This window comes from Pseudonaja textilis, chromosome 3 (assembly GCF_049901715.1).
Source record: "Pseudonaja textilis isolate UNSWEBS1 chromosome 3, rPseTex1.2, whole genome shotgun sequence".
Classification (NCBI taxonomy): Eukaryota; Metazoa; Chordata; class Lepidosauria; order Squamata; family Elapidae; genus Pseudonaja; species Pseudonaja textilis.
Genome location: NC_141992.1, coordinates 141293469 through 141306023, shown reverse-complemented (window position 1 = coordinate 141306023; position 12555 = coordinate 141293469). Strand labels below are relative to the sequence as shown.

The 12555-nt window shown below is 35.4% G+C and overlaps 1 protein-coding gene across 4 annotated transcripts in view; it reads left to right on the top strand.

Annotated features, from left to right (window-relative positions):
- The window catches only part of NFATC1 (nuclear factor of activated T cells 1), a 136149-nt gene that overhangs the window by 22617 nt on the left and 100977 nt on the right, over nt 1-12555 (top strand). For all 4 annotated transcript variants that reach the window (XM_087930996.1, XM_026699474.2, XM_026699475.2 and 1 more), the window contains exon 3: nt 10009-10168. In XM_087930996.1, the coding sequence (XP_087787122.1) occupies nt 10009-10168 (160 nt within the window). The remainder of the gene's footprint in view (nt 1-10008; nt 10169-12555) is intronic.

Genomic DNA, 12555 nt, shown 5'->3' with positions numbered 1-12555 from the left:
ATGAGTTTTATACATAATCATTAAAATAAGATAATTCTGGCCTGCAGTCCTACATTGAGTTATCTACAGGGTGTGGTCAAAAGAATAAAGAAGGTTACAGTGGTACAGTTGAAGCGCCACCTGCTTTTTATATACATTGCCACTACCTGGACGTTTTTTTAACCATACCCATTGGTCATTCTTGCCTACATTCAAAAAAGTCATAGCATAAAAGTATGGTAGGACGAAATGAAAAGGGAAGAGATGAAAGAGCAAATGAGGCACCAAGTTTTAAATCTGAAATAAAAATGATTCAAGGAGAGGAGGAACTGGATAAAATTAGCCTTTCTGCAGAGCTCCCGGAATCCTACTTTCCACCTCCTGCAGTGTAATGTAAGCAATAATATAATAATAGAAAGATAACATGCAAAATAAAAGAAAAATTAAAACACAGACGGTAACTCTATGTTGTTGTGTATGTTGTCTTGGTTTTTGGTGTTCTGTTTGTGTATATAATGTCCAACTCCCCGAAGACATATTAACATAACAACATGCATACACACAGCTGTAACTTTTACTCCAAGAAGCTTATGTCTACTATTTCAGACATTGTTTTGCAATTTTGCAAGCGGAGAAAGGTAGCAGCATTTTGAACTTTCTTTTTTTCTTTTTTTGCATGTGATAATAAAGGCTAGTGGTCCTTTGTTTTATGCAAAGTTATCATTCTGTTCTATGTTTTTGAACACTAGTCAAGAGTCCAATAGCAGTTACATGTTGTAAATTCTTTTGTACGCTTGAGACAAAACAAGTGGTAGAAATGTCTGAAAGTAAACAAAATTAATTGTGGCTTTGAGATAGCCCAATTTTTTGATACCCCCAGTGATAAGACAATTGCTTTCAATGCCCTGAAAAGCTTTGGTCCAAAGGCAGGACTGTTGAAGTAGCCCTGTCTCCAGTGGCAATCAAAACATTGGTGCTGTAGATTTGATTTTCTGTACAAGTGAAAACTTTTTTTTTCTGTGATTCTGGCCTTTAGTATGAAGCTGTAACTTTTTAGCAATTGTCTTGCACAATTAGCATTTGCTCAATTACCTTTATGCAGGACTGCCATATTCATTCACCTTTCTATCTGCTCTAATGATGTTATGTCCCTTCTTGCATCCATCAATCTAAGGTTCCTATAATCAAATTATAATTTGATTAAATATGTATGTATGTATTGCTGCTGGGTGTCCATGGGTGAAGGTCAAAAAAGTAAAAATGGTTGGTGTAATGAAAGCCTTCGCAAACACATCCCTTTAATGTGTGTTCCATACATGTAAAAAAGAGCTGGAACTTTGATCGTGTTGATACATCAATGATCTTAACATTTCTGCACACTCCCTCCAGATGCCTTTATGCAGCAGAGCTGAGACATTATGATACCATGTAATGTGGGTGACATTAAGGCATAGAGGCATATGACATGAGGCATAGAGTTTTATATTTTTGGAAAGGCTGGTTCCTTTTTTCAGGTGCATAAATCCTGCTGGAAGAGTTACATATTTCTGTTCTTTGCTTTAATCTGAAAAAAAGCAGGAGATCATACATCTGTGATTTGGTGAATTGTTATAGAGGTGTGATTACTAGGTTTTAAGGCCTCAGAAAGGGAATGCATCCAACTCAAGTTTAATGTATCAGACAATGCAATCTATTTTTATCTCATCCTTTTGAAGTGTACATGAGTCTGTCTAAAACTGGCATATGATCTATTTAAGATAGGAGTAAACATTCAGAACATAGCATTTCAAATAAGTGAACAATTATTGGATATATAAATATGTTTTTCTTCCTGCAAATCTCATAGTACCAGTCCATTCCCATGCCTTATTCTACTAAGTCCTAGGACTTTCTAGGTGCAGAGTATATGGGCAATAATATATAATATGTGTATCAAGATGGTGGTATCTGTAGTGCCAAAATGTGAGGAAATGTGTATATCTAACATTTGCTTAGGTTATAAAGCTTAAAGTTGGGTTTAAAAAGTTTTAAGCCATTTCCCCCACATTTACATTAGTTGAAAAAAATAAGGTTTGCACATGTATTTTAAACATCAGGAAAAATTGTATGAACACATAAATCTTTTATCATTCACTAATTTACAGAAAAAAGTTTTTCTTTTGTTGTTTTAAATACCACATGGAATTAAAATGAAAACAGCAATATCCAGAGTGATAATGACAATAATTGCATTCCAGTATTATGCATATAATATTTTTCCACTGGTTTGCTTTTGTGTAAAAAATGTGTTTCCTGATATTTTTTTCAATATGTTTCCATGTGCTCTCATTAACTTGTGCTCCAGGACATCTGGAAGCTACTGTAAAAGTCTGATTTTACCAATCTGATGCCCTGAACCTAGTTTCCTGTAACCCATGAATGCCTTTCATTTTATGTATGTAAAAAAGCTGAAGTGAGATGTCAGCACAATCATAAGATGCAGGCTTGAAATTTAGTATTTTAAATATCCTAGCAAAAGGTAGCCATTTGTCATAGTATATTTGGAATCACTCCTTGCTCCTGGATTATTTTAAGTGTCTGTTCTGTTTCAAAGTCTAGGTTGAGTTCCAACAAATAATACAGATTCCAATATCCACCCTGTCATGAGGTTTATTTGCCAAAACTATTATATTACCTCCTTTGTCTTTTCCAGAAAAAAAACTTTAAAAGGTTATTGGAAAATTCCTAAATTAATAGTTGTTTTTTAACATAGATCCTGTGATGGTATGAATAATTAATTTAGCCAATATTATTTGACAACAGCTATCTATATTCAAAGAGAGTTCGCTGTTGAATATAAGATTATAGATTATTACAAATGCCTCATTCCCAATCACTTAGTAAAATTAGTGCTACTTGCACTTTATTCATGGATAAGTGACATACAAGCATTTATTCCTGATATAATGGGAGGAGAACACTTTTATGGAAGCCAAAAGTCAGCAACTGAGCCAACTAACTCATTTTATTTGTTATGAAAGGTTATTCCTCTATATAACATATGTTAGTCAGATAAAGCGCTACCAGATTTTACTTTTAATTTCTTAAGTAATCGACTGAGTGCATCTATAATTAGTTTAAAATAGAAAGTTTTTAAAAAATTAAACAAACTGCAGGGTTTCAGGGTTTCAAGCAAGTTCACAATGTTAGTTACAACATAACGTTTTCTGAGATGTTAACTGAGCACAACTATAGTTTTCAAAAAATAGAAGTTTCATGGTCACTCTGTAGTCCCTCAGTTATATGAAAGTGGCTTCAGTTTTACAACCTGGGAAGACCTGACTACCAACTGTAGTCAATCACTGCAATCTGAAAAACATAAAGAAGGAACTGCCACCTAATTCTTCAGAGCCATAATAATCTGTGGATTCTCACTGCACATTTGGCATTTACATTCTGGTTCTGGATAAATCCCAAACATCTGGGTGCTGTTTTTGCACAAAGACCCACAGTTAAAGCCTTGTATGTAGATGTATTTTCTGTGCATTTAATGTTCTGCTCTGTTTGCAATCAGGTAGCCTTTTATCTTGTATGCCAAGTTTTAGCGTGTAAAAAATGTTTACAGCAGAACCAGGAGTTCATAAGGGAAGTATTGATACAAGCAGATTAATAGCCATGTGAATCCTGCTGCTTCCAGCAAAATGGAATAACCAATCTAAACTTCTCCATCTATGATGGAAAATACTCTTGAGGCAAATGATTATAGTTTAGTGAAACAAAAGAGAAGCCGAAATATTTCAATAAATTGTTCTTAGCTTTTGTTTAACTACCTTTGACACAGGATTGTTCAATATAAGAGAAGAAGTAATTACAAGAGTTTTATATGCCTCAGAACTCTTAGTACAAACTGTATAATACAGAATGATAACTACAATCTTACAACCAAGCACAAGTTCTTGGAATTGCATGGTCTTTTTTCTCTTCTTTTTCGATTCAACAGATTAAAAATAAAAATGCCTTCCCTTGCCTATAATTTTCAATCTTCTATTGAATCAAAAGGCAGACCATGATTTACAGTTTGGAAAGGCAACAACAAGTTCAGGATGATAATGTTGATAAATCTCAAGTTCAACTAAGAAAAATAAGCAAAGAAAACCACCATTCAGTTAAAAAAAACCTGGACCTGGAAATTTACTTTGAATGCCAGAGCTGGAGCGCTGGCCTTTGATCTGGAACATGGATACATGTAAAAAATGCCAGAGTTCTAGATTCAAAAGGGTAACATGTGACTTGGGGTGCACATGGCCATGCACCTGCCAGAAGCAATTTAAAGCAGCTACATTTTTCCTGGTCTTACATGTGATGCACAAAACTAGGAAAGATGCATTTGGTTAAAAATGTTCACAGCAGGTGCTATATGTATGCCCTAACCAGATTGTATCTTTTTGATTCAGATTTTTCCATCATCATACATATATACATATAAGTAAAAAGAGTTTGGAAACAAACCTAATAAACGAATGAAGGTAGGAGAAAAGAAGAAAAAAGTTTAACTAAATTTAAATAATGTAAATCAACACTATTCTCTATACATCTTCATATCTTTGCTCTTAAAAACCTTGCTCCACTATGTCCATAACCGTTTCAGGAAGGTACTTTTTTCACCTTCATCTCTCTTTGAAGATCTCATCAGCGGCATCCAACCACCACATTCCAAAGTTTCTCCTTTCTCACTCTTCACACAATTATTTTGTAATTCAATTCTCTGTTACCAAACCATCACAACATACTTTTTTATGCTGGTCATTTGTCTATGTATTCAGTCCACTTATTTTCAGTATCCATTCATTCTGGACCCTATTGCTTTGTGTTTCACTGCAGACACTCCTGAAGTAATCTTATTCCTGCTGCATTCAATTTACTTTTATCTTTTTCTTGACATAGCCAGTTCTTGCTTCCATATAATGAAGTAGCTAGAAATTATTGTTCTTTCCCTTGTATAATTTGGCAGGAAGGTGGAATTTTGTCACTTACTGTTAAATAACTGGGACTTGAAATCTGGGACTTGGCTGTCTTTTGCAAACAATACAGAGATCTACCAATAAATATAAATCTTTCTTTCGCTCACTCCTTGTTTAGAGCCACTAGTAGAAGGATTCATATTAAGTTACACTGGGTCATGTTCCGGGATGGGATCTGACCAGTATAACTACTGGTTCTGTTGCTCTGTGTTGCACGTGTGAGTCTCACTAGTCCTGCAAGTGCAATTTACGACCTGCTGAGCTACCTGGACAGCTGAGCCGCGCTGCGTGCAAGTGCGCAGCAGTTGGAAAAGCCCTTTTTCAACCGCAGCTGTGTCACGCAAAGCAGCTGCGCTTGAAAAAGCAGGAAATAAAGGTCAGGTAAGAGCCCAGGCGGGTGGGTGGGCCAAAACAGCAGCAGACATAGAACCGGTTCTATGTATGCTCTCTGTCTGCTGCTGTTCAGAACTACCGGTTCTACAAAGGTGGACAGAACCAGTAGAATCTCACCCCTGGTCATGTTCTTATCAACCATGAGTCTGAAACTGAGTCCCCAAAAACCTCTGTTGAAAAGGATGGGTTTTTTTTTTTTTACAAATTGGTTCGTTCTTAACATATATATAACTACCCCAACTCAACTATATATATATATATCCCTCTGATTTTTCTCTTGAAGAATCTGATGTATAATATATAAGCTTTATTATTTTCATTATTGTGTTTGTCATTAAAGTACATTTGTTTTATAATTAAAAATATTGGTGCTTTTTAAACTTCCATGAAGCTTTATAACTCATGAATTTCTTCACAGAATTAACTTGTAGTTGAGATCCATAGTATTTATTTCTATAAGAACAGGTATAAATGCAGTTGTAGTAATAACCATTTATTAACACTATTTGGAATATTAAGCCTGATTTTTCTGGTGACCTATAGATCTATTGATTCATAAGCTCAGCCTTATATTCTTTTCTCAATGCAAGGGCTGTATTACAGTAAAAGAAAGAATAAACTGAAATGTCAGTGAGAAGGTGCAAGCTATATTTTTCTTACCCATTGAAGAAATGAGGAGATACCTCTCCCCACATTGTTGAAAACAAGGTAAATTTATTCCAGAATCCAAAGATACTCCTGCAGTTACACAATGTATGTTAATTTAAAAATAGATGCTGATACATACAGTAGTACTTATAACAAGACCAGTGTAGAAACTAGTAAAATACTCTTACATGAATCTTCACATTAGATTGATATTTAGTTCAATAGATAGTAGGGTTTTGACTATCTAGGCATTTTACATTGCTTATTTTGTGGAATGGAGTGGTTTAGTAGTGTTTTTAATTTTGATTGGAGATCAGTTTATTTTATTTCTCAGGCTTTATTAGATATCTATAAGAAATAAACCTTCCAACACTTCTTTGAATATTGCTTCTGTTTTGCATAGTATTGTGAGATCAGCTGTTCAAATCTTCTTGTTTAGATTGAGAAGATGGACTGACTGGTATGTTTTTACAAAAATCTCTTATATGTTGCTGTTCAGAATATGCCTTCTTTTCATATTCAGCTGCATCATCTACCACAAATGCAGTACCATTGGTACTGAATCACATTGATGTGCTCAGCATGTGTTCACTTTTCATGGTTGCAATAAATTGGCCATATGCCTGTTCTCTCTATACTTTCAAGGGGACATTTACCTGCTTGTTTTGCTCCGAAGTTCTTCTGCCACATTTTCATTAGATGATAAAACAGTCAGCAGAATGGCCTGATCCCACTGGGTAAAATGTGCACCTTGTCTGCCAGAAGGTTCAACAATGAGAACTACTTTCGTGTGCCTGAAATAATTATAGCTGGGGTTATTTATTGTTTGATGTTGCACACAAGCAATTTTTTGTGGCCCCCCCCCCCCCCCAATTTTCCTATCTCATCAATTTATTATACTATCATTATATTATTGGCAATTTTTGGCTATGCAGTAGTGGCTATCTTTGTTCTGTTTAATTTACATCTATTTATTTTGGCCCTTCTCATTCTCTCCTTTCAGAAAACTTGTAATATCATAAATATTGGATGATGATTAACACAATTCGTAATGCATCTTGCAGGTTTTTCTTAATAAACAGCATCTGAATTATATACTGAGCTGAATTAAATAAAAATCTTCCAAAGCTCCTGAACAACTAGAAAACCCACATTTTCCTTAGCAAAAGTCAGTAGGACACTGCAGTCAATTCCAATACATGAGTTTCTACATGAGTTTCAATCACATTTGCTTCATGCATATACTGTATCTTAGAATGTATTCTTAAAATACCTTATTGGGCTGGGCTGGGCTGGGCTTCATCTTCAAAGGAAAAAAAAATTAATGAGCACAGAGCTCGAAACCCAAATGCTGCATAACCATAATACTTAGGGGTGGGGAGAAAGGCATGTAGGGTCAACTGATAGGCCTCTAAAAGATTTGTAGGAAAAGAGTGAAGCTGTCTCACTCCCAAATGTTTGACAGTACCAATAATAAAGTGACATTATGTCTTGTCCTTAATTATAGTGCTGAAACCAGGAAAGCTTCATAATAAACCAAAGTGAACATTTGTGGAGAAGAACTGAATTCTATTCCCTTCTCATAATTCAGATCTATTGTCCAGTTCTTGGACTCACCCTAGTCATTTCATTCTAAGTGAATGTCTTCTGCATTTGTCTCCAGATGATGCATTTTAGCCTTCTTAAGAAAACAAAGATGGGCAATTGTGAAGTCTGCCCTTCCCTGAAGGATACCTGTTGAAACCAATGAAGTTAAACTTAGTCATTTTGGGCCCAATTAATTCCAGTGGAACTACTCCAGATATGATTACTAATTTAGTGTTGTTATTCATCCATGCTTACATTAGAATTTTAATTAAATGTGAACTGTGTGGATGCTTTCTACAAAATCAGCAACTCTCCTTTTAATCAAGGTTTCTGGTACTGTTCTGAGATCTAAACAGAGATAATTATGTCTGTATATACGTGTGTGTAGGCATAGACTTACATGTATACACAGATTTGCAAGGTTAGTTTTCATTTTAATCTTTTCTTTCTCTTAAAATTTAAAGCACTTGACCATTTTGTTGTTTGATGGATTAGTGCTTTTAAAGAAAGAAATATCATCCACAACATAGATAGATACGTACGTTTGTTTGTTTGTTTGTTTGTTTGTTTATTTATTTATTTATTTCTCCAAGGGGTGGAGGGGGGAGGAGAAAAACCCATCTTATATATGAAGTGGCTAAAGTATAGAAGCCTCTGTTTCATAATATACAGTGATCATCACTAGAGATATACAACTGCTTTATATTATGTAAATTATTCTGCAGTCAAGTGGGGTCTCTCTAGATAATTATCCAGGAATGTTTCAAATGATGGCATATGTAACAAAGCATTGCATGAAGTGGGATAAATCTTTGTAATTTTCCAGTTACGCTTAAAGAAGCCTACATCAGTCATCTATATGCAGGCTACTAAATACCACATTCCCATGGGCCATGGGGGGAATGCAGTCGTGAATTTCATTGAAAAAGGAAAGAGTGCGGAAAAGATTTTGCTATAGACAGACACCATAGCAATTAGGAGCTTGAAGAACAGGAAGGCTTGCGTGCAGTGAATACAAAACCTTTGACCTATAAAACCTGAAAAAACTGGGTGGGGGATTTTATTATACAAGAATTGCTGATTCTGATAGGAGATTGCTTTTTTCTTGAATTCTTCTTAGAGTATGAGTCAAAATATTTCTGTGATAAGAGACCAATTGTTTCCTAGTTGTGGCTTCTTGGTTATGGGATATATTTTCTACTCCAAATGGTTGCTTGATACTGTTCATGGCTACCTATGCAGATTTTGAAAAAAAAACTGAAGATATTTTAACTATGGTACCTGATCTCTCCAGGCTGAATAAGGAGATGCTCAAATGTCCGTGAATCCATCTTCCTCCAATCTTGACATAACATGGTTCTTGCTAGCAGATAGACATATGTTTACGCTTAAATAAATGCACATAGAAACAATATTCAGATCTTGATCAATGAGGCAATTTGGGAACAGCATGTAAGATTGATCTGTGCTTAGAACAGCCACTGAAAAATCCAACTAATATTCTAAAGCATTTTGTTGTGTATATTCACTGTTAGCCACAGTGAATATACACAAGATATATAGAGGGCATCTTCTGTGAAAGCTTTCTAGTCTTGCACTACTGTATAGTATCTTGAAAATGCTGTAAAATTAATATGGAGGATATGTGGCCCTTCAGATGTTGGTGCTATCAACAACTACCAACGTTCTCCACCATTGACACGTTTTTTGGTTAAAACCATTGTGAGTTCTAGGTCAGCTATAACTGGAAAACTGAAGACTTGTACCCATCCACTCACATCCAACCTGTGTGTCTTCTGTCTGACCCTCACCTTGCAAGTTGTATATTCTTGCCTGGTAATAAACAAAGTGGTAGTGTTAATGGAAACAGACCTTTTGTTGGGTCAATTTGTGGGGCTGATTGGGATTTTCAAAAATTGTTAGTCGAAGAATTTTTATTGCTGACAAGTTTATTCAAAAGGTGAAGCTTATTGAATACAAATTGAAGGAACTGAAGTACTGATATTCCCAAAAGGCTATTTCTGCACAAAATTGAACTGTGTGTGTGTGTGGAGGGGTATTTTTCCACATCTTACAATCCACCTTTATCTATTATGATTAATGGGTTGATGTATTGTATTTTTAATTCTTTTTAAGCTAAGCTTAAAATGTTTTCCATTTTGTTTAAGTATCTGATAGCATTTGGCCTATCTAATCCGTGTCATCCATAAATCTTCATAAAATAACCATTACCTTTTAAATTACTTATGTCATACCATTATCTCCATTGATGAAATTTTAAATGTAAGATGGTGACGGATGATCTGCTAAAAGTGGCCTCTAAAGTAATAGTGCCAGATTCTTGTGGTTTATGATAGCAGAACGGTTGTTAATATTTAATTCCTACTGTTCTCTATTTTAGCCCATCTCTGCCTGCCTTGGATTGGCAGTTGCCATCTCACTCAGGACCTTATGAACTTCGGATTGAAGTGCAGCCGAAGTCCCATCACCGAGCCCATTATGAGACGGAAGGCAGTCGAGGAGCTGTCAAGGCGTCTGCTGGGGGACATCCAGTGGTGCAGGTAATAGCATTATTCTTGGCAGCATGTGTATTTCTTTTAAAGCCAACATCCTTAATAAGGCAAGTAAAATGACCTTATATTGAATGTAAGTATGTACTCTGTTTTGGTCGATGGAAAAAGGCTTATTTATTTGACCAAGGGCTGCGGAGGCCTGAATGTGCTCGATGGGTATTTCGTACTTTATGGCTCCTGGAATTCTTCAGCATAGGTATTATATGAAAGGCCTAACTATATATGACCAACATCTATGGTGCCAGTTCAGTGCAGAATCTGCTGTTTCCTTGTTGCATGTTGAACTAGCCTGCTATTAAAAGTGAATGAATGGTATTGTTATGGAGGAGGTGAGTTTTCATCTGAGGCTTGGGGTAAGTAGCCAAGGAACTCATCACACTTTATAATTCAATGCAAGTAAACTAGTTAATTAAGTAGCACCCTTTTCATTATGATGATATGTAGAAACATTCCCAGCAAAAACACTGTGATGCTTGCATATTGGATGTTTAAGAAATCCAAAGCCAGATATGTATCCCTAACTGATTATTAGGGGTTGTATATCTGGTATAAAAGTTCCACTGTAATGAGCTATTACTTCAGATCAACCCATTTGCTGGCTTTAATCCAAAATTTAATGGCCCCCAAAAGCAAACATAAAATGCATTGACCTATCAATGTTAATTTTATTCATCCACGGCTTCATATGTTTGTTTATTGTCATAGCGAATAATCCAAGATGAACTATAAAGTAAAGTGTCAGGCTAGAAACCAGGAGAATGTGTATTCTAGTTCTATCTTAGACATGAAAGACCAGCTGAGTGACTTTGGACCAGTCAGGCTTCCTCAACCCAACTTGCCTTACAGGGTTGTTGTTATGGGGAAAAGGAAGGGGGATGAAAGAATATTAGGTATATTCACAGCCTAATTAAAAAAAAAAACAAAGGTGGGATACATGTAAATATAAACAAACAAATAAATAAACAGAGGCAGAGTTCTTTATATTAGATTCCCTCATATTCTTAACTAGATTCATTTCTGCCTGGTTCACACACAAGCAATCTTCCTGCTTCTCCATTGAACACATTTGGATACATTCTTTTGCATATGTGCTATTTGCAAATGATACTCTTATGATAAATATTGTACCTATTGAAGTACGTTCATGTTTAATTACAATATTTTCTGTATACAGATTTCTGTATCCATGATTTGAATTACAGAGCATAATATTGAACACACACTTTTGAAAAGTACTTATTTCTCTATATAAATGCATTTTGGCTCCTTGTAAGGCATAAAGGTAGGAGTTGTAGCAGATCATAAAAAACAGAATTGAACAAAAAATATTTCATCCATCCCAATTTCTATGGTGATATCCTCGTGATAGAACTTCCTCCTCATAAATATCCATTGGATATCGATTTCATTATACTTTGGTATAAATATAATTTATTATTTTTGCTTCCTTTGGTTTTTGAACATTGCTATTGTTTGTGTGAGTTTGAAAGCTTCGTCATCTGAAAGCAATTGAAAATTCTAAATTCAAGGGAGACATCTAGCAAAAATTGAGCCAGTCAGTTTGATTTTACTAATTTTACTATGTACTAAAAGTACTTTAGCATGAAGTACTCTTAGCGTGGTTCATTGTTAGAACTGCTTCTCTACCTGTCTCACGCTATTGCTTCTTTATTTTACACATGATATTTAAAGTGAAATTTATACATTGCACTTGTTCCTTAGGATATATGTTGCTAGCTGCCTAGTGTGAGGAAATATACTGTAGATGGGAGGCGTGAATTCACAATAGCCAATTTGACATTTAAAATTTCCACTCAGTGATTGGAAAAAAACAAAATGCAGTGCCAACATTTAATTGAGTTGAATGTATCCAGGAACCACCCCCTCTCCACAATCTCTTTCTATCGTGTATGGAAATAAAATAAAATATGATGCATGTTGTATTTAGATAGAATTGTGTTAAAGAAAAAAGGGAAATGTTGGAAGGAAAAAAGGAAAGTAAATTCCTGATCAGTGGAATGATGCAGAACTTCCTCCTGTTTTTCATTCCGAGCAACAGATGATGTGCTTGTTCTGTGTGAAATATAACAGGATTTTGAAGGGTGCCCCTCCCCACCTGCCCCTCATACTATCTGCCTATATGGCAGGCCTGTCCTCTACTAATGAATACAGGTAGTCCTCAATTTACGACCACAACTGAGCCTAAAATTTATATTGTTAAGTGAGACATTTGTTAAGTGAGTTTTGCCCCAGTTGTTAAGTGAATCACTGTAGTTGGTAAGTTAGTAACCCATTGTTAAGTAGAATCTAGCTTCTCCGTTGACTTCGTTTGTCAGAAGGTCACAAAAAGTGATCACATGATTTTGGGACACTGC